We start from the raw sequence: 23837 nt of genomic DNA, 5'->3' as shown, positions 1-23837 counted from the left end.
AAAGTAGACTACTGTAACTAAAGTGTGGTAAGCAAGGTGGAGAATGGAAGATAAGGCCAGAGGGCCATGGTAGGAGTTTGACTTTTATCTTAAGTGCAACAGGAAACCATCTACTCAAGGGTCCTAGGAATTCAAAGGGAGGAATGACCACCTTGGAGGCTAGAAAATATGTTCCTTAGACAAAGGGGGAAAGCACTGTAGGAGGAGGATCAGCATAAACAAAGGCACAATGACATAGAAGTTCATGGCTTGTTTGTTTCCATAGTGAAGAAATGTGGAAGGGGATTGGCAAGACAAAGTACTAGAAAGGTAGGTTTTGGGTCAGGTATTGCAGAACTCCACGTGCCTACAAAGGTTAAAACATACCCTCTGGAGTGCAAGAGAACCACTAAAGATTTTTTAAGTAGAGGTATGGCATAATTCTGTTTATTTTCTAAATAATGTATTTATCAGTCATTAAGGATATATAATGAAAGTACTTAGTTAAATAGGCTGTGTAAATATAATAACTTTTACTGAATTATCTCTGCATATTAAAGTTTGATCATGAATAAAATTCATTAGTGTATTATTTATTCAACCTTCCCCATCAGTGATTAAATTCATTAAATATTGTGTATAGGGCACAGAGAAACTTAGCAAGTCTACATAATAGATAATTTAAGATTAGCTTTGACCCATAAAGTAGGCTATTTAATTTAGCTAAGCGCACCTTAAAATTTAAAAAAAAAAAATAGTAGAATCCAAATGATAATTCCAAGGATTTTTTTTTTTTTTCAAACAGACTTAGTCACATATGGCAGAGTCAAGAGACTGTGAACTAAAATATATATTTCCTGGTTCTTAGATCAAGAGGACAGACAGCAAACCGACATAGCCCTGAAAAAAATTGTCTATAGGTTCATGAAGACTGAAGGTAGTTTCCCTCTTCACTGGGAGCTGACCAGCATTACTTTCCTGCTGAATATAGGAGCATTATGTTTCTATTCTCTAGAGAGTTGATGGTTTCTAAGCAACTGCCACATCATTTTGTCACTATATGACTCAAAAAGCAAAGTATAATGCAAAAGTGAGCAGCAATAAAAGGCCATCAGGTAGTAAATATTGCATATATAACACTTATGTTATATACTTATTAGGGGAAAATTAGGTTACCCTCTCAAAAGAGAAGCAAAAAGAGCCATGCCAAAATTACACTGGGTAACAAGGGATATACAGATAGAAATTTTTAAAAAACATTTTGAGAAAATACAAACATACACAAAAGGGTAATAGTATGATACTATGATACTATTACCTGTAATCCAGTTTCAACAATTACCAGTATATTGCCAAACTTGTTATTTCTGTATTTTCTCATTCCCAACTATTTCTTTTTTCAGGTTTATTGAAGCATAATTTATATAATGTAAAACTCACCTATGGTAGGTATATACTTTAATGGCTTCTAGTAAATGCATAGAGTTCTGTATACCATCACTACACCTTCCTCCCTTTCTCCTTTCATTGGTTTCAACTCCAGCACAATGTTGAATGTTGAAGTACTAAAAGTAGATATCCTTGTCTTATTCTTGATCTTAGGGTGAAAACATTCAGCCTTTCACCATTATGAATGATGTTAGCCATAGGTTTTTCATAGATGACCTGCACCATGTTAAGAAAGCTCTCTTATTTGTTGAAAATTTGTATCATAACTAGGTGTTAGATTTTACCAAATGCTTTTTTCTGCATCTCTCGACATGATCCTTTGGTTTTTGTGCTTTTCCTATTAATATGGTATGTTACAATAATCACTTTTGGATGTTAAGCCAACTCTGCATTCCTGGAATAAATCTCACATGGTCATGGTATGTAATCTTTTTTACATGCTCTGGATTCACTTTGCTAAATTTTTGTTAAGGAATTTTGTGTTTATGTTTATGAGGGATATTTTTCTATTAATTTATTTTATTGCAATATATTAGATAGTTTAGATCAGAGTAATGCTGGTGTTACAGAATGAGTTGGAAGTTTCCTCCTCGGGTGCTTTTTTTCTGAAAGGATTTGTGAAGGATTGGTATATAGAAGAATTTTTTATAAAAAGTTCATGAGTAAATCATCTGTACTGGGGCTTCTTTTGTCAGAAGATTTACAATTACTAATTTAGTTTCTCTACTTATATTAGGTCAATTCAGATGTCCTACCTTTTTTGAACCTATTTTGGTAATTTATATCTTTCTAGGAATTTGACCATTTTATGTAATTTGGAGAAATTGTGGCATAAAGTTTTTTATAGGATTACTGTCTAATCCTAATTTCTGTAGAGTCGGTAGTGATGTCCTCTCTCCTCTCTTTCCTTTATGATTTTGGTAACTTTTTTTTTTTTTTTAAAGATTTTATTTATTTATTTGACAGAGAGAGACACAGCGAGAGAGGGAACACAAGCAGGGGGAGTGGGAGAGGGAGAAGCAGGCTCCCCACCAAGCAGGGAGCCTGATGTGGGACTCGATCCCAGGACCCTGGGATCATGACCTGAGCCGAAGGCAGTCGCTTAACCGACTGAGCCACCCAGGCACCCTGATTTTGGTAACTTTAGTCTTCTTTCTTTTTTCTTTTCCTTGGTCAGTCTAGCTAAAGTTTTGCCATTTTCAAAATCTTTTTCAAACATTAATGTTCGGTTTCATTGACATTCTCTATTCTGCTTTTTATTTTATTGATTTCTGCTCTAGTCTTCATTATTTCCTTTGAGTTTAGAGTGCTATTCTTTTTCTAGTTTCTTAAGGTGAAAGCTTGAGTTATTGATTTGAGAATTTTAACCTTTTCTAACACAAGTGTTTGAAATTTTAAATTTCCCTGTGAACACTGCTTTAACTGCATCCCATAAATGTTGACATGTGTTTTTATTTTCACTCAGTTCAAAATGTTTTCTAATTCCCCCTGTGATGTCTCTTTTAACACCTGGATTATTTAGGTGTTGTTTAATTTCCAAGTATTTTGGTATCTCCCAGATTTCCTTCTGTTGTTATATTCTAACATAATTCTGATATATTAAGAGAACATGATTTTTATGAATTCAATCCTTCTAAATTACTTGAGATTTGTTTTATGACCTAGCATATGATCTATCCTTGAGAATATGCCATGGGCACTTTAAAAGAATATGTATTCTAAGACAACTAGACTCCTAAATATAAGAAACTGGTGGTTGCAGAGGAGAGGTGGGTAGGGTGGATGACTGAAATACGTGATGGGAACTAAGAGTACACTTACTGTGATGGGCACTGGGTAATATACAGAATTGTTGAATCGTTATATTGTACACCTGAAACTAATATACCACTATAGGTTAATCATACCTCAATTAAAAAAAGCCAAAACAGAAAATGTATTCTGCTGTTATTTGGTGGAGTAGTCTATAAACGTCAGATCAAGTTAGTTGATAGTGTTGGTCTTCTATATCATTGCTGATTTTCTGTCCCACTGATTGACCAAATACTGAGAGTGGGGTATTAGATCTCTAATAATTATTGAGTTATGTTTATTATTCCCATTTGAACTCTGTTAATTTCTGCATCATAAAATGTGGGGTTTATTGTTAATTATGTCTTCTAATGAAATGACCCTTTTGTAATCATAAATGCCCTTTTTTTTGTCACTAGTAACATGTTTTACCGTAAAGTCTATTTCATCAGGCATTAGAATCACCATTTTATTTTCCTTATGTATGGTATATCTTTCTCCATTTTTTTTTTTTTTTTACTTTCAAAGTATATGTGTCTTTGGCTCTGAGGCATTTTTTTAGACAGAATATAGTTGGGTCTTTTAAAAAAATCCAGCCTGAAATATCTTAATTGGAATTCTTAATACATTCACACTTAATGTGACTATTGATGTAGTTCTATTCAAATCTGTCATTTTGCTCTTTTTTTATGTCTCATGTCTTTTTTTTATATGTCTCATAGTGTTAACCACATTCTTTTGTTAGTTATTTTTGTTATACAAATTTAATTCCTCTGTTTTCCTTTTAAACTATAACGTTATTTTCTTAGGGGTTGTTCTAAAGTTTACATGTGCAACTTTATTTATCATAGTATACCTTAGATCAACTAATTTAACTCACTCCCATTAGGTTGGCTATCATAAGAAAAAGATTAAAAATATTGCCAGGCATATGAAGAAAAGGGAACTCTTGTATGCTCTTGGTGGGAAAGTAAATTGGTACATCTACTATAGAAAACACTACGGAGGTTCCTCAAAAGGTTAAAAATCAACTACCATATTATTCAGTGATCACACTTCTGGGTATATATCCAAAGGAAATGAAATCACTATATCAAAGAAATATCTGCACTCTCACGTTCATTGCAGCATTATTCACAGTAACTAAAGTACAGAAGCAACTTAAGTGTCCATCAACGGATGAAAGGACAAAGACAGTATGGTATACATAGATACACTATGGAGTATTATTCAGCCTTAGAGACATCCTGCCATTTGTGATCATGTGAATGTACTTAGAGGACATTGTAGTAAGGTAAATAAGCCAGACACAGAAAGACAAATATTTACGGTCTCACTTATATGAGGAATCTAAAAAAAAAAAGTCAAACTCAGAGAAACAGAGAGTAGAATAATGGTTGCCAAGGGCTGGGGGGTGAGGGAAGTGGGGGAGATGTTGGTAATTGGGTATAAACTTTCATTTATGATGAGTACGTTTGGGGGATCTAATGTACAGCATGGTAACCACAGTTAATAATAATGTATTGCATACTTGAAATTTGTTAAGAGAGTAGATCTTAAATGTTTTCAACACATGTACACAAATGGTACCTATAGGAGGTGACAGATATGTTAATTAGCTTGATTTCAAGGTATACTTGTAACAAAATATCACATTGTACATCTTAAAATATGTACAATTTGTCAAGCATACCTTAATAAAGCTAGGAAAGAAACCTAATTCTAGTAAAATATAGAAACTTTACTCTGATAAGCTCCATTTTCCCTCCTCCTTTGTGCTATTTATCATCATATTCATTGCACCTATATGTAATAACACAAAAATACAGTGATATAATTATTTTATGCAAAAATATGCCTTAAAGACAAGACCATACATCTATATTTGTACAGTCTTTTATATTTATGTGCATATTTACTGATTCTGTTGCTTTTCATTTGTTCATATACATTTGAGTTAGTGAATAATATCATTGCTTTCAGCCTGAAGGAGTTCTTTAATTTTTTTTTTCTTGTAAGTCAGGCCAGCTAGAAAGAAATATTCTGATATTTTGAGAACATCTTTATGCACTGTTTCTAAAGAACAGCTTTCCTTTATCTGAAATTCCTGGTTGACAGTTTTTTTTTTTTCTTTCAGTACTTTGAATACATCATTCTACTGCCTCTGGCCTTCACTGTTTATAAGAAGTAATCTGCTAATCATATTATATTTCCTTGTATAGAATGAGTCATTTTTCTTTGACTGTTTTTAGGATTTCTACATTTGTGGTTGTATTTTAGTAGTTTGATGTTTCTGAGCACTGATCCCTTTGAGTTTATTTTGTTTGGGGTTTGTTCAGCTTCAATGTTTTTCTCAAGAGTATGACCATTATTTCTTCAAATAATTTTTCTGCTTCTACATCTTTCTTTTCTTTCTGGAACCTACATTGACAGACTCAATGTTTTCCTATAGTTCTGAGTTTCTGGTCATTTTTTCACTCTTTTTTCTTTTTGTTTGGAAGATTGGACAATTTCTATTTATCTTCAAGTTTATAGATTTTTTATTCTCCCATCCTGAATTTGCTTCTGAGCCATGTTTAGTAATTTTTAAAATTTCAGTTATGATACTTTTCAGTTCCAGAATTTTCACTTGTTCTTTTTTATAATGTGGAACTTTTTTGATATTCTCTATTTATGTCCTTGTCATCATACTTTAATTATTTAAACATGGTTTTCTTTAAGTTCCTAAAAGTATTTATCATAGGAGCTTTGAAGTCTCTATCTGCTCAGTCTAACATCTGGACCAACTCAGAGGCAATTTCTATTGCCTGCTTTTTCCCCCTTGAGTATGGTTTATAATTCCCTGTTTCTTTGGATGTATCATTATTTTTCTAGAAAAGGCAACATTTTAATACACTGAAGGAGCTCCAGATTCTGATTCCCCCCCACACCATCAGTGTTGTTACTGAAGTTTTAATAACTTACCTGGACAGTATCTGTGGAATGTTTCCCCATAGTGTGTGACTGCTAATATCCTTTCTCTGTTTTAGAAAAAAAGAATATGCTTTGTTTCCTAGAGATCAGTAGAGCTTACTTGTCTTTAGGCAATGAGGCCAGCAGTTGAGCTCAAACAACTGCAGTCAGTAAAATTTCCAATTTTTGTCAATGAGTCTATATGTGTGTTAGGCAATGTATTCAAAGTTCAGTTTTTAAGTCTTCCTACAGCATTATATGGAGATTGTCCAGCCCTGTATGACAGTCTCATTTTTCATCTATTCCTGAAAAATCAAATGTTTGGCTAGCTGTCCAGTCAATTGTTTGCCCTAATCAAGACAGCAACTTTGGGACAGCAGAGTTGCTAGTTGGCCCAACCATTTGTTACCTAAGTCTCTACTGTTATTGTGCTTCTGGGCATGGAGTTTTAGATGTTTGGCTCCACATAAAATCAGCCCCTCTGGAACTGAAGCTGCTGGTTTTCATATGTTATACTACTTCGATTTAACCACTATGCTGACCAAGCTGGGAATGGGCAGGGGGAACAGTCCCAAACAAAACACCAGATTTCTACTGTTCTTATTCAAAGTTCAATAGTTTTCCATAAATAATCACTTTCCAATATGTGTAAGCCTTTGATTTCCAGAGTCATGAAATACTTTGTCCACTTTTATTGTTGTTTTTTGGGAAGTAGATATGTTAAGCTACACACTTCACTATCCCAGAAGTCCTATTCCCAGAGACTAAGTTCTAGGCCCTATTCAGGTGCCAGGCACAGGAATACCCAATTTGTGAACACACCTAAAACTGAGCTGAAGGCAGACGCTTAACGACTGAGCCACCCAGGCACCCCTTAATTCACATTTCTTGATCCCTAATGGACACCAACATATTCACAGTTACAGAACATTCCAGAATTTCCATTTCTTTTATATCTATCAACTGCTTCAGAATCTTTCAAGTTCTGAAACTCCACAAACAAAACACACATTCAAGGATTCTCTTGTCCCCTTTATTTTGTAAACCAACTTTGCCTCTTTATCTACTTCCCCTTTACTCAGGCTTCTCTAGCTTTCTTTCTTTACTAATTACCCAAATTCTACATCATTAAAAATTCATGAATACATCAAAGATAGTATTATCCCTAGATACTGGAGGAAGCACAAATCTGAGAAGATACAGGCTTCAGTCTCACTAATTGGCTGAGGGAGAGGTAATAAAGGTAGTAGGGAACACTCACTTGTCAATTTGTCTTGTCCCTGCTGTCCTTGTCAGCTATTTTGTTCACTTAGGTAAAAATAATCATAATGGAAAAGGCATGAGCTTGGGGTCAGAATCACTGATATTTTTTAGTTCTTAATCTTTCTATAACTTTGATCAGCCTTGGTAAAAAATCTTCATCTTTCTGAGCTGTAATTTGATAATTTGTACAATGGACATAAGAATACTGCTATCTATCCATTGCCTACCATGTCACAGTCAGGTGAGAGGATGAACACACCTAAAACTGAGCTGTTGTGAAGATTGAGGGAATATTTGTAAAATTCTTAAAGACTATTTTGTAGTGTAAGCACACAAAACTTAGCATCATTAATATTTTTTTAGATTTTATTTATTTGAGAGAGCGCGAGAGAGCGAGTGAGAGAGAGCGCGAGAAAGCGAGCGAGAGAGCGCGGGAGCTCACAAGCAGGGGGGAGGAGCAGAGGGATAGGGACAAGTAGACTCCATGCTGAGCATGGAGCCTGACACGGGGCTCGATCCCATGACCCCGAGATCATGACCTGAGCTGAAATCAAGAGTTGGACGCTTAACTGACTGAGCCACCCAGGCACCCCTCAGTGTCATTAATATTAACTCCTGTGACTTCCAAGTTTCTAGCTTGGGCAAACACATAAATAGTGATACCACTCACAGATTTTGTGAAAGAACAGAATATATTCAGTGTTGGATAGAATGATTTTTGAGGTGGCTTCCAGACATGAAAGAGGAAATGCCCCATTAGAGGCTAGATATGTTTGCCTAATCTGGAGCTATATGCTGGACTGAATATTAAATTTAGGATCCAAAATAAGTGATTGTGGCACAGACTACTTATCTGCATACTCTATGATCCATTATTCCCTTCTTCTCTGTAAGAGGAGCCCAATGTTTAGCTGCCTAGCTCAGAGACTATGGTCATGAGAATCAGTTCCGACCAACAAGATGTAAGGAAGGGTGTTGTGTGGACTTTCTGTGCAGTCCCCTAAAAGGGTGAAGGCATTCCCATTCTCTCTGCTTCCCAATACTGCAGCCCGAAAAGCATATGTGATAGCTGGAGAGCTAAAAGTTATCTTGGATCATGATGATAAAGGCCTCATCAAGGGATGGCAGATTTTGAGATAGAAGGAGCCTTGGTGTTTGACACCATAGAGTAATGATGCCAGCCTACCTCATTGCAGATTACTTTTATACATGATAGATGGATACATTTCTATCTTATTTCAAGCAGTATTTTTTTGTGTACCTCCGGATTTGATTTCTAACTGATAGGGAGAGCTAACATCTGTGGCTATGGATAGCAACCAGGGAAAGTATATAGATTAAGAGGATATGATATGTCTTAATAGGGTTGAGGAAATGCCACTTAGAAACATCAGGATTTAAGGGGGAGATGAAAGGAGGAGTGCAATTAAAAAAGGAATTCTGCAGAAAAGTAGGAATAAAATCAGATGAAATTAATGACATGGTAGGCAAGGTAGCACAAAGTGCTAATTTGGAAAGTGGTCAGTTAATGCCAACTGGCCTACTGTAGGACTGAGATTTGTCCAGTGGATTTAACTATAGGAGATCACTGATGGCCTTGGCAAAGATATTATCAGAGCAGTGGTGGGGACCAAAAGCAAAAAAAAACAAAACAAAACAAAACAGATAAAAGAGAATATATGAATTTAAGTATTAGTAACTATAAAGAGAAGAATTTAAATGGGAATAAAAACTAGGAAAGGGAAGTAAGAGAGCGTTCTCATCTTGGGCTGCCCAGAATCTGAATATCCTGTATATGTGGGGGGAATTCCAAGGTCATTATGGAATAAAATGGAGGAAGTTCAGTTTTCAAATCTGGAATGAGTGACAAAGAACTCCAAGGTACCATTTCCAATTCTTTCCAATAGCAATGACATTCTTCACCCCCCGTCTGCAGGGGTGGGGTGGTCTCTGAGAGCATGCAGACCCAGGGTGTGATTTGGACTATATAGTTCCTGAAACTGAGCCTCTCCTTTGCTCTCTGTCCATTTAGGAGTTGGTGCTCTAGCCTTCTCTTTGGCAATGGGAGCAGGTCTTTATCCTTCTCATAAAGTTGATTTTTGTTTATATTAAACAGAACTGGATTCTGCTATTCACAGCTAAGAACTCTGTCAAGTACAGTGGAAAACATTATGAAAAGAGTATTTATAATTTATTTTTTAATCTAGGAGCTACAAATGTTTACTTGGTCAAGGGTAGGAAGCCAGTAGAATAGGGTGAGGATATGCTTGTGTGCATTCGGGGGAGAGAGAATAATTAATGGGGGCCAGGTTCCTGTGAAATAAGAGATAAGGCCTTCTTCAAAAAACAAGAAGGAGATAGTTATACATTCACCGTTATAACAGTAAGTGAAAAATTCTTAGATTAGCAGCTCACACATGTATGGTGTTTTCCATTTTAGAAAGGGCTTTTAAAAACATTTATCATAGTAGAGAAAAATATTTTAACTTATATTAGGCAATGTGAGAAAAAGCTTGTGATCATTTTCGATTTCTATTAATGGTTAACTGTGATAATTGAGAATTAGTAAAATAGAAGAGCCTTGTTCAAGAAAACATGAGGACAGAGTCACACACATATCAAAGGCATGCTTTAATTATATTAAATCCAGGGAAGGAATCAAAGTGATCAACACATTTTTATCTCAGGACTTGGGGTTTTCCCTTGGGCAGAAAGGTAATCCACTGACTCATGGATACTGTGTTCATTTTTAGCAGTATGAAGGTTTGCAATTCTAACAAAAAGTACTTTGGAAATGATTGCTTGTAGTAAGACCTATGTCTCACAGGATAGGCTCTGACGGTAGACAATATAAGTTTCCTCAGCAACAAGGAAAATGAAAAGCATGTAAAATGCCCTTTGGCCTGTTTTAAGTCACTGGTGGCTTCCAGGTGTATCTGCTGTACACATGGACAACAGACACATTTTAGACATCAATAACCTTAGAGGGAGAGGGAATTTACAGGATCTCAAGCAAGGAGTCTTCCTGGGGCAGGCTTCAGTCTGTGCTTATTTCTCATATTCCAGTCTCTCCACCTACAGGATCTCTAGCTATTGAACACTTGAATTTCACTGAACACTGTATCCATGCTTTAAATATGCTTGTAGACATCCTTTCTTTCACCAGGGTCCTATACATATATAGGGACATGGGGACATTTCTGATGTCATCAGTATGACGGGACATTTGAACTTAGTTTCCTATGTGTTGTAATCAATTTAGTCTCCTGATATATCCCCGGTATTTTGTTTACCAACCCTTCTGACTTAGGATAGTTAAGGGGGGGTAGTCTGTGCTCAATGGAGATCACATATATTACCTCAGTTCGTTAGTTACCACTAGTACTCATCTGCCACAGTGGCTTCCTGACACCTGAACTCCTTCTCCACAGTATCACTTATTAATACGTTCCCTGGGAACTCTGTTTCAATTACCAGCTAGTAAGTCAATGAAGTAAGAAAGGGATCTCACTGAGTTAGGTGACTGGGAATTGCTACCATCTCTCCATTGAGGAAGAAAAAAGGCTCAGTGTCTTCAGCAGCTTTGTCTTCCTCCTGATGTTCAGACTTACACATCCAAACACATGTTCTCTGAACACCTTGTTTTAGATGTTCCACAGGCTCCTCAAACCTGTCATATCCCAAGGTGAAGTCTGTATGTCTGATGTGTGTCCCTCTTTCCATCTGGGTTCTCCCTCTTGTATTTCCTATCCGAGCTAACGCATTCAATTCAGAAATGTGGATAAGGGGTCATCCTAGAGCCCTCCCTTCATCACCCCCATCTCATCTAATCAATTACTAGGTCCTTTTATTTTCATCTGCTGAGTGTCTTAAATCTGTCATGTCTTCATGAATTTTATTCAGCTCAGACATTTCTCATCCTTAATCTGAAAAACTACAGAACTACTTGAGACACCCTACTGTTAGCCTCAACCTCTTCATTTCACCCTGACCTCAACTATCAAAGGGGCCCATGTGCTTCCAAATCTGAACTATTTGAAACCTTCCAAGGCCCTTCTATTCCACGCCAGGAAAATGTTTGAGATACAAAATCTTCCCTGACCTGTTCCATCTTGACTGCTCGTATCACACCATACTTCGTCCTTCAGACATACAAGAGAAATCCTCTTATTAAACTTGACTAGGATGAGTGGATAGGTAGTCTTAGGGAAAAAATGTTAAATCGGAGGGATTACATAGAGTTGTTTAAACATATTTAAACATTTTATTTTCTTTTAGAACATATTCGCCTCTAATTCACCACTCATTTGGTATGGGGTCCAAGACCTTTCCTGAAGTAAGGATCCACTGACTGAAGGGCCGCATACTCTTTCTTACATAAACCACTCCCCTATTTCATCATCTAGGACTTTCAGTTTTGGTTTCTTCAAAGTAGAGTAAGTTTTAGAGAGATTAGAAAGAATCTAAATGTAAAAATCTTCTTGACTTCTGTGATTTCTACCCTCTACCCCCAATCTTAAATAGTTTCCTCATCTATATCTAATCGAACATTTTTTTCCCTGATCATCATTATCAAGTCTTTCAAAGCATTCAACTTAGTTTTCATAGAAACCATAATTCTTTCTCTTTGCATTCCCATTTTAATTAAATAAAAATATAAAAAAAACAAGAATATCTTTTATTAAACAGGTTGGGAACAACACATCGGTGGCTCTTGGAAATGCTGCTCTCAAGTGGTGGGAGGCAAGGTACGTGGTTCCAATAAGGCTACTCGAAAAACTTTCAAAAACATACAGGTTATTAATATCCAGCATTCAGTTTGGAATAAAAATTGGGCAGTTGGTTTTTACATACAGAATGATGAACTCATTTAAATGAAGATTTAAGAGAGCTTCTCTTTTCTAAACTGCATGTAGTCCTTCAACATAGCCCACTTTTCTTGTTGCACTGATTTTACTCATGTCACTTTTTTCCCTCTGGCATGTCCATCCATTCGTTCTTCATTTGACTCCTGACATCCTTCAAAGCCCATCCCAGAGATCATCCTCCATTGCCAATTCTAACTCCTACCTCCCCAGGCCCCTAAGAGTTCATAGAAGGCCATGAATAAAGTGCACCCACGTGTGTATCTATAGAGTGATATTGTCTGTACCAGCCAATGCAACAGCATGTTTGGCTCCAGCTAGTCAGTTTCACTAGAATTTGCCAAGTTGCAAAGAATAAAATATGACATAAAAAGATTAACTATGAGGCTAATTTTTCATAGTCTTTTGATGAAGAATTATGAATGTCCTTGAAAGCTTTTTAAGAGTCATCAGATAACAGATGGGAAGAGACCAGATTTTCCATAGACACCTGTGGATAATAATATCTGTATGATCCTCTTTGATCAATCTAAAAATAGCTCTTTGATGATATGGATTGCAAAGTAAAACATTTTGTGCTTATAGATTAGATGAAAATAAAATACCCAGTCTCAAGGTTAATTTCTTCTTATTTCACCTAGAATTTATTAGTTGTGATACAGTAAAACTGAGGTAAACAAATGTACAAAGTATTTGAATCAAAGAGTTTTTTTAATATAAAAAGCTATGAAAGTTAAAGTCATTTGTCGCTTAAGAGTATTAAATTCAGGGGGATACCTAAAACATGAATTATTAACCCAACTTCTTTAAGGTTAGAATTGATCTAGTCCAATTTCCAGAGCTAAAGATGATCCATGAAAATGTGTTAATATTACTAAAAAACATTGAAAAAATGGCTCTGGCTCTGTACCTCTATTTTTAACCTATGTAGCAATGTCAAGTGTAGAGATTTATAATCCTAGTTTAATTTGAATGTGAATAAAAATCTTAGAATTTAAACTGAAAAAATGTTTTTTTTGGTTATCAAGAATGTACTAGATTTTCTGCTAAGTACTGTGGGCTCTAGAGATGAGAATAAGCTATTGCCTGGCCCTCATGAAGCTTTCAATCTTGCCAAGGAAGATAAAACACATGTGGGTAGGCTACATGATAGATACATAAAGTGTAATGTGTTATAAAAAGGAGGAAAAAGAACTTAAGAGAACAAACTGCTTCTGCTCGAGAACAGGAAGTAGTACTCACTGAGGAAAGAATGCTTACGTTGGGTAGGATTTTCAGAGAAAATTATGAGAAAGGCAATTCAATCTGAAAAAGCTAATCAGGTCATTTTATGCTTGGGACGCAAGCTGAAATAATGAGTATGATGGATAACATGTTTGGAAAGCTAGGTCAGAACAGATTCTATGTCCTATCCCCTTGCTGCAAAGCATGGCCAGCTAAGGGAATGGGCTTGCTAAGTGAGCGGTTGATGGGCAGAAACTGGAAGTACATCCTAGAGAATACTAAAGGTCAAAGCTAAGATAAGTAATGCAAAATTGGATCTAGAGGAAGGAGGCCAGAGTCAGACTGTCAGCGTTTACATCCTAGTTCAAATACTTGCTAGTTATGTGATCTTGGGCAAAGAACTTGAGCAGTCTGTGCCCCAACTGCCCTTCCGTACAGATGAATATAAGAAAAGAGTTGTTAATGAAGATTCTATGGGCTGTGTAAAGCACTGGGAACTGCACCTGGCAACATTAAGTGCTGTCACCACCACCACCACCACCACCATTTTACGAGCATCTATATGAAGTATTATAAAACAAATGTCTATAGGAAAGCAGTTAATATAAATGACTGAAGTGGGACAGGTGTGGCAAACTGAAGAGTAAGCTTGCTTGCCCAAACCAGTGCTTCGCAAACTTTCCTGTGCATATCAGTCACCTGGGAGTCTTGTTAAAATGCTGACTTCGATTAGATCCTGCATTTCTCAGCAACTCCCAGGTGACGTCTGTGCTCTAGTCCAGAGACCACACTTTGAGCAGCAAGTCTGAAACATCTCTTATTCAGATGCAGCTGACTTGTGCCTTGAGAGAATGTGGAGGTGAGGGCCCAGTAGCCAGATTTGAGTTTTCTTTTTTCTTTTTTTTTAACTTTTTTTTTTTTAAGATTTTATTTGAGAAAGAGAGAAATAGAGAGTGCATGTACAAGCAGGGGGAGCGGCAGGCAGAGGGAAAAGGAGAAGCAGGCTCCTGCTGAGCGGAGCGCCCGACGTGGGGCTCCATTCCAGGACCCTGGAATCATGATCTGAGCCTAAGGCAGATGCTTAACCGACTGAGCCACCCAGGCGCCCCTCAGATATGCGTTTTCAAAAGGAGACAGGAGCCCTTGTTTGTTTGTTTTAGAAAATATGAAGCCCTTCGATGTTTAAATGTTGGCAATTATTTCAAAAACAGTACCTCTGTAAAAACACTACACACTTTCCAAGCTGGATTCCACCTGTGGGCACTCAGTCTGCAAACTCGGGGCTGGCTGAAGAAACCAGGGAAGTTCAAGTACAGAGCAAGTAGACTGGACTTAGGGCTGACAAGATCCTGGGGGCAGAGTAGGAATGTGTGAGAAGGCTTTCAGCACTGGTTTAACATGGGTATGCCGGGTCCATTGGAAAGATTACAAGTACTATGAAGAGATTTCTAACTCATACTAAAATTTTTGGTTTTCATTTTGTAGGAAATAGGGTGCTATACAGAAGGCTATTTTGGTTAGGGGAGCCTGAATTTGTCAGGAGACAAAATTAAAGAAGACTTAAGAGAGAACAGTTGTCTCACAAAGAGTGCACAGAGTATATGAATTGCTAATGGAGATTTTCAAGAAGAGGTCCTACTAGGCCTACTATAATGAATTAGATAAGGCTCATTTCTAATTAACAGCATCTATTTGCATGCAAACAATGAACTAAGGTCTTTAAAAAACAATTTCTTCCCTTAAGTACATTTAGGAATGCTTCCCATTAGCTTATTTACACCATTAATTTGCTTGGCAAACTAGCATAGATTATATGCAGGTAAACTTTGGTTCACAACATCAGAAGTAGAACATTTAAACAAATAAGAAGTTACAGATTTTACATGAGTCTTGCACAATAGGGCTTTTTAAAAGACCTAGCCTTACTTTGAACTTTGATGTATAACTGAAAGATTTTTGTGTCCTTACAAAAGGAATGTAAAAACAATTTCCCCCAGGACTGCTTGCCAGAAAGATGCCAGTCTTCGTTTCAGAAAGGGTTACTGCCCTTTCCACACACTGTTCCCCACTAAAAGATTTAAATCAGAGGCCCTTGGAGGAACGGTTGATTTCAAACCTGGGGCAGGGAAAGTACACGGTGAGCTTGGGGCATTGAAGCCAGAAGCTCGAACAAGTTCCCACTGGTCAAATTTAATAAAGGTGAGGATATCAACAAGAATAACTATAACTTATTGTAACATATTGAATAAGTAAGAATCCATAAATGCATACTGATACCAAGGAGAAAAGTGAAAGTTTTTCTTTTTAAATAGAGGAAATCAGCTTGTAGGTTCATGTCAGAATTCAGAAAAAAATCACCATCTTGCAACCCTAATGTAGTGAGTTCGGGAAGGATCATCAAAGGATACTAAAGCTGTTAGGGACCTATTAATTTCAAAAAAAATGATACTTTACAACTCAAGATCTGATGGCCACCACCTAAACCAAGTGATCAAACTTAGCAGCATTTAGAGTGGGACCACCTCATTTTATGACCTCTGATGTGATCCGAAGTACACACCGTCTTTTATGAAGTATTCTTGCCAAAAACATTTAACTTGCATCTTTTCAAGTCGCAACATCCAGTTTACAAAAAATACAGTGAAAAGAGAACAAGCTAAATGACATAATGAAGGGGAAAATATTAGATAAATCCAGAAAGGTGAGATTTTTTTTTTTGAGGATATTGTACCAGACTCTTCCAAATGTCAGTATCAGTAAAAAGAAAAAGCAAGTGGGAGAGCTATTTTCCACTAAAAGACACTGAAGAGGGGCACCTGGGTGGCTCAGTCGGTTAAGCAACTGACTCTTGGTTTCGGCTCAGGTCGTGAGCTCAGGCTCATGAGATTGAACCTCAAGTGGGTCTCCGCACTCAGCATGGAGTCTGCTTGAGATTCTTTCTCCCTCTGCCCCTCTCACTGCTCCTGCTCTATCTTTCTCTAAAATAAAATTTAAGACTGAAGAAACCTAATAACTGAAGGGGATCATAATATGCCACTTGGGCGTAAGAATTATTTTGAGCGGAAGGCAACTGAGATAGAGCAGACACAGGAAAAGCTCTCTACCCAGCGTATTTCTGCCTTAAGGTAGGGCATACACCTGCCCTTGTGAAGGGATTCCGCTGTCCCTTTTCTGGACCAGGAAGAGCAGACGACTTTTTATCACTAGAGATAGCAGCACGGACTTGAATCTACTTATTACTGACATATCCTTACCTTCCATTAGTTTCCCCATATATTTGCCTTCCTGCAATCTATCACCCCTAGAAGCCCAAACCCCTTTCTTTTGTCTTGTCACCTCCCTACAATTTAATTCTCTTTGTTAAAATGGTATTTAAGCTCTTAGGTCTACCGCTTCTTTGGCTTTTCACTTCTTTCCTATGAAGCCCCCTGTGCCACATTAAAAAATTAACATCAAATAAAATCTGTATGCCCTTTCTCCTATTAATGTGTCTTTTTGTCAATTTAACTTGCAGTCTCCAGATATTAAAGCTAAGAGGGTAGAGGAGAAAGGTTTTTTTTTTTTTTCCTCTCCTACAAAACCAAATGCAATACATAAAACATGATGGGACACTGGTATGAAAACCTCAAAGAATGATATGAAAGACATTTTTGAGTCATTCGGTCTATTTGGATATGGGTGGGATATTAAACAATAATATGGTATTATGTTTAATTTTCTTGAGCATGGTAAACAAGCATGGCTATATATGGCATGTCCCTATTCTAAGGAAATGCATGGTGAAGTATTTAGAGGTACAGCATAAGGGTGTTTATAACTTACTTGCAAATTTTAAAACAACAAAAAATGTGTGTGTGTGTGTGTGCGTGTGTGTGTGTGTATGCGTGTGTGTGTTATTGCCTATATTAAATAAATAAAGGCACACATGGGGGAGGTAGGGAGAGGGAGAAAAAAAAAATGGCAAAACGTTAGCTATTGAATCTAGGGATTTAGGAGAAGGAGAAGAGGGTATATGGGTATTCCTTATGCTACTTTTTTCAACTTTTCTATATGCTTGTAATTTTTTATTTAAAATGTTGGCAAAAGACAAATTTCAAGCAGTGTATTCGATCAGGTGGCATTTAAATTAAAACTCTTATTCCTCTAAGTACAATAATTGCTTTATCTCTACAATGGTGGAAACAATACCATATTTGCCTAAAGGGAAAAGGAGAGATAAATTCTTGAGATCACTTTTCATTGCTATGGATTATGATTCAAAGATTCCTCAATTTAGGGATTCTACTTCCCATCACCTTGCTGCCCTCTTCCATTCAATCTTTTATCAACTGATATTATTCTAAGTAAAATGGCCTCCCTTATGTTGTCAGCTATCCATTGCTCAAAGGCCTGCCTACCCACATTCCCTTGACTGGTACATCTCCTGGGATATCCAGAAAAAAAGGAGTGTATGAAGATAGTGACGACATCATTAAAAGGACTGAGACCACAGTACATGATAATGAGGTCTGGGCAGAAAAACAGCTAGCCAGAAATAGTTAAGATCCTTTTTTCCCTATGCCATGGAGCCCTCTGGCGATCTGGCGATGCCTGGGACTCTTCTCAGAATCATATTTTTAAGTCCAGAATATAAAAAGCCAAGAACTCCGAAGAAAGTCAATTGTATTGAAATACGGTTATAAACCTACTAGAAAATATTTTTTGTGATATAGCAATACATGTGCTTGTTTATTATTAACACATAGATAAGATCTTATGGAAGATCTGATAACTGGTACAATTTTGATGAGTGATAACGGTGAACAATACTTTGAGATATGTGTAGCTACTCTACTGAAATATAAAAATATCTGTGATTTCACAGGTACTCCTAGTATTACTCTGGTTTGTTGCCTTTATTCAAAATGGAAGAGAATGCTCAATTTCCATTAGAGGTTAGCAAAAACAGAGGTATTTTTTTTACAATTCAAGCTCATGGCACCCCTTGAATCCTACCAATGGACCTGGGCTTAAGAATCCTCATTACATAGGCTTGCTTTGTTTTAGCCTATGATTTCCTTTATGGCTGATAAATTTTCATTTGCATCTTCTTCATTTACAAAGGCCATATTGGTGGCTAAGCCATCATTAAACTCATTATACTGTCATGCTTAAACCTATAGATGCTATCCAGTTCCTCTGCTACATAATTGAGGCAACAGTGAATTTTGTCTTCAATTGTATACCTAATTGACTGCATTTTATACTTCATTTACTTCCAACATAAACTAACCTTAATGGATGTCCACTGCTATTTGAATTTGTTCTGGGATTTTTCTGCTCATATTTCTGATATCTTGCATTTTCAAAAAGAAGGGTTTAAAATTATGTAGCTGTAAGGCTCCAGTTTTGCAGATTTTTTTTTTCTGCTTAAATTGTGTACTTTCTTTTGTATGTGTACATGGACTAGGAAACATGAAATATTTCCAACAGCTGCATTTAAAGCCCATTGCAAACTGAGAATACTGATGTCAACTTGAATAGTCATTTTATTTTTCACCTGTGCAATAAATAACTTCTGGTTCCTGCTGACTTTTCCTTGGGTTGCAGTGAAAGCATGGCATTGATGAATAATAGTTTCATGATTACAGCTCTTCCACTATTGTTAGGTTAACATATTCTTTATATATATATTTTTTTACTTTTACTTTATTTGCTACTGGCTGCTTGGAAATAGCTGTTAGTGTATTGGTAGAAAAGGCACTTCTATTTTATTACTTTTTTACATTTCATAAAATTTAAATGATACAAAAATTCTGAGGAAGTATGCCATGAAACTGATCTCAGTGGAAATTTAAATATGCTAACATTTATTTTTAAAATGTAGCGTGAAGTAGACAACTTTAAAAGCTGAGTTAAAAAAAAAAAACCCTCAAGGAAGCTGATCTTGACTTTTTAAAGCACAAAAGTGCAATATTTAATGTAGGTCAAAATGTTTAAATGGAAAAATATTTCTAACAAGTTACAGCCAAATCCCTAGCTGTAATTAACCTACAATTTGTGTAATATTTCATCACAGTGTCAGCATACACTACTTTCTTGTAAACTTAGAAGGATCTAAAATTTTAGAGCTTATTTGGTCAAACAGTCATAAGGCCCTATGTTTCTAAGTTCTGATTTTCATTTAGAAGTCAGTAATAGATCACTTTTTCACGTGAATTTTTAAAAACTTGTTATCAGAGAAAATATTGACATGTTGTATTTAAACATAATATGAGCAGGATATTTAGAGATGGGAAACAATACTTTATATATAATAAAAAGTCTTCCAACCCATTTAATCTACTTTATGAATTCAAGTTATTAATTTTTAGAGCAGGCTATGCAATTTTCCTTAATCTGCCCATTTGTTAACATCTTATTTTAGACTGGATTGACTTTAGTTCAGAAATGATATTATACAGGTTTAAACCTGCTCATAGTCTAAACATATCAGTTATTTAAGTAATGATATAGTTGTGTGTTTAATAGAGAGATTTCAATGTGGGGAAAAAAGTATATGATTTTCCCAAGGAAGCAGTTTCACCACCAAGTTTAGACCTTTATTTTCCATTATCTCTATAAAAATTATAATTATTTTCTAGGGCGCTGGGTGGCTCAGTCAGTTAAGTGTCTGCCTTCAGCTCAGGTGTGATCTCAGGGTCCTGGGATCGAGTCCCGCATCGGGCTCCCTGCTCGGCGGGGAGTCTGCTTCTCCCTCTGCCCCTCCCCCCTCTCATGCTCTCTCTCTCATTCTCTCTCTCTCTCAATAAATAAAAATCTTTAAGAAAAAATTATAATTATTTTCTAAGCCAAGATTCAAACTAAAAATGTTTTTAGATGATGCTATTATTTTTAAACTTTATCAAGAGGTGTGTGTGTGTGTGTGTGCAGGTTAAGTAAAGCATCCCTTTTGTAGAGGAATATGAATTTTATCTACTTTTTGAATAATGCGACAGGAGCAAAGGCGCCAAGAGGAGGTGGGCAAAGACAATGGACCTAATTCTGAAACCTTTCTAATATATCCTCACCAAAGACGTTCATCAACGAGTTGTCCTAGCTTTCTGAATATTAAAAACCACCTAGTATGTAGATGATAGGTAGGAAGCAAGAGCTTGGCAATAGAAGGGAGTTTTCATTGTTCAAAACAATAGTCTCATTTGGTAAATAAAGGCCAAGTTCTCCCTTATGAAAAAGGCAACATTAGCATCAACCACTGGAAGCATAATGCAAAATCCCATTTATAAAAATATCTATGCCTTCCAAGTGCGGCAGCATACATTTGGCATTCTGGGCTTTCAGGACCTTCCAAAGGAAAGTTAAAAGATGACTGAATTCAGCAATAACCTTTCTGAGGTTTTGTTTGCCCCTTTATTTTTTTGCCCCTTTAGATTTGACCATTGTCGGCCCAAGTCCCTCTTCAAGCATGTACTGACAAATGTAGTGGAACTAAAAAGTAAATATGACCATCTTGGTTTTGAGTATCAGAGTCACATTTATAGCTGTTCAAAAATCTAGCCAAATCGCAGTCTTTCCTACAAAATAGTCATTTGTTATTTCCTTTTGTCATCTTCTTTCAAATAAATGAGCCTCAGCTTGTTAAAACCGGAATATACTGAAGATGTTCATATTTGAACAATCGCTTGGTGTTTAAAACACACTTCAAAGTTTAAAATAGCAAAGTGCTATTTCACTAGCAGCAGCTACATGTTTCAGGACATGAGACACAGAAAACAAATTCATTATTGTTACTGATTAACAGTTGAGGGGCTCCTTCCCCTTACTGCTTTTCACCCTGGTTCCAATCTTTCACAGAGTCTTTTTTAGAGGATAGCTTAAATAGCTCTGCTAAAATTTTAGGATTCCTATTTTTATCTGTTATCCTACCTCTTTTTTCTTTCTACCAGCTGTTTGCAGACCTCCTGCCACCGCAGATTCAGGCTTCCCAGTTTTTCTTGCAGAATGCTGGCATCTGTCTTGGAGGACTGTTGAATTACTTCTTCCCCAGTCGCATTCAATACCCTGACAACAGTTTGCCGCTGTCCGATGCCATCCTGGAGTTCCTGTAAGATACCAAAAAGGCAAAACAAAAATGAAGCCCTACGTCTTTTTATTTGAGAAAAGATTTAACAATGTGCTACCACATGTGGTTCTACGGGGAGAGAAAGAAATAAAAAAGCGCCGTGTGAAAGTTTCTCTATGAAACTGACATGCCTATATCCAAAGGCTACAAGACAGAAAGACACCTTTTATGTGTCAGTAAAAAAAGCACCCTCTCAGTTCAGCTCCGGTCTTTCTATTTGTAAAGCTTGTCAGCTAGACGATGGTATAATGTCCTACAAATCAATTAGTTGGAAACCTTCTCAAGAGCAAATTCGATTTCTTGTCCCCACAAGGATGTTCCACGTTTAATAGTCTATGAAGTGTTGTAAAATTTCAACATGAAAAAAGTATTTCGATTTCTTAATGACTGTCGATAGGAGAGGTGAAAAAGAACAAACATACTTTAGCCATAGTATTTAAAAAAAAAAAAAAACAACCTCTAGAGATACTTAAGCAAAAATTCATTGCTATATTAGAAGGAAATTTATTTCAAATTCTGTTTCCATCAAGGTATTTTGCATTATAAAACCACATAAAACAGAATTAATTGCTTTCAGGGGCAGCCTATCAAAAAATCCCTAAGGTACAGTGATAAATTTAAAAATAATCTATAGCCACCAGAACATTTTTATGAGTCATTGATGATGTCAAGATGAAATACCTTCCACTTTTTATCCTGAATGAAATTTTAAGAGTAACAGAAAAGGAGTGTCATTAAAAAAGAGACTACTACAACCAAATATATATAAAAACAAAAATGCTCTTTACCATTACATAAAAATGGCACTCTACTATTTTTTTTTTTTTTTAAAGATCATCCAGAATGTTTTAGGCAATTAAAATAATCCAGTACTAAATCTGCAGGTTAGAAAATGAAATGATCTGAGAACTTGAGATCCTTACCACATTTAAATCAAAAGGGCTCACAAATTCCCACATACTAATAGCATAAAGTTAGTATGCAGAACACTTACCTGATAGATGTGATTCTCATGATCTTGTATTCTTATATTTCCCTGTCTTTTGAGCCAATACCAAGGACATAGTAAATGCCAGTCCATGCTTGCCAAATAAATGAATGGATGCATGTCTTCTGAGACTGGGTCAAATCTAAGATTCTTACTCCACATAAAGAATTTTTTTTTACTACTTTCGTGTAATATTATTTTGAATACTAGAATTTCTGGTAGTATAACTTTAACAGTTAAAAGACTCAATCAATCAGCAAAAATGATAACAAGGCCATTATTCCAGGGACCACAGTGCCTCAAATGAACATAAAACTATGCAGTTATCGAACTGTTCATAAGCCTTCCTCACTATACTCTCTTACATGTACATGAGATATGTTCTAGTGAACATGTGGTATTTCCTTGCAACTAGTTGATTTTGCACCATTACTTGAATCTCACTCTTTACCATCCATTCACACCGGGGTGGCGTGTGACACTCACTGTTACTTGCTTAGTAACGGGTACACTCATTCATAACAAACTGTGTCTATATTCCTATTATACCAGACATTCACTGAGGTCAGAGACTGTGTCCTATTCATGACTGTGTCCTTAATGCTTAGTCCAGTATCTGGCGCATGGGAGGTTTGGGTAACTATCTGTTGAGGGAACGCATGCATGTCTAAATAAAGGAAGTGGGGGAGGAAGGGAGACGTTCAGTTTCATCACTGTCATGGTATTGTTAGTATTAATACTTATCATCAGGCCTCCTAGAGATTCAAAAAAAAAAGTTCCATTTTCTAGGTTTCAGGCAGTATAAATCTAGCTGAAGAGGTGAGACACAGTTGTGAAGGATAATTTGTTGTACTCCATACAAGAGAGAAAGCAAGATGCTCATAAATGATGCACCAGAAGAGGGATGATTTCAGTGGAAGGATGAACAGAAGATGACTCTGGGGGGATGTGAAATATGAAGAATGGGTAGACCTGAGAAACGTGGAGGATCAGGGGGGTTAGCAGATGGCAGGAGGCAAGGCCTATGGTGTGCCATTTCCATGATGTGATCAGGAGTATGTATGTGGGCTCCATGTCACTGTATGGGAGGGGGAGTGCAGGGAGAGGGGCAGCCCTGGGTGGATCTTGGGCCTCGGCAGAGAGGACTTGGCTTTTCATTACGGAGTTTGCAATGCTTTGGGTGGCAAAAGAAAATAACTTCCGTTGTAAGTACAGGAGTATTGGA

General features: G+C 36.6%; 1 protein-coding gene across 9 annotated transcripts in view; it reads right to left on the bottom strand.

Moving 5' to 3' along the window:
- DMD (dystrophin) overlaps nt 1-23837 on the bottom strand; it is a 2185421-nt gene that overhangs the window by 783021 nt on the left and 1378563 nt on the right. For all 9 annotated transcript variants that reach the window (XM_078064107.1, XM_078064109.1, XM_078064106.1 and 6 more), the window contains one exon: nt 21429-21604. In XM_078064107.1, coding sequence (XP_077920233.1) covers nt 21429-21604 — 176 coding nt within the window. The remainder of the gene's footprint in view (nt 1-21428; nt 21605-23837) is intronic.

This window comes from Halichoerus grypus, chromosome X, assembly GCF_964656455.1.
Source record: "Halichoerus grypus chromosome X, mHalGry1.hap1.1, whole genome shotgun sequence".
NCBI classification, from domain to species: Eukaryota; Metazoa; Chordata; class Mammalia; order Carnivora; family Phocidae; genus Halichoerus; species Halichoerus grypus.
The sequence above is the reverse complement of the archived record's forward strand: the minus strand, read 5'-3'. Positions and strand labels throughout refer to the sequence as shown.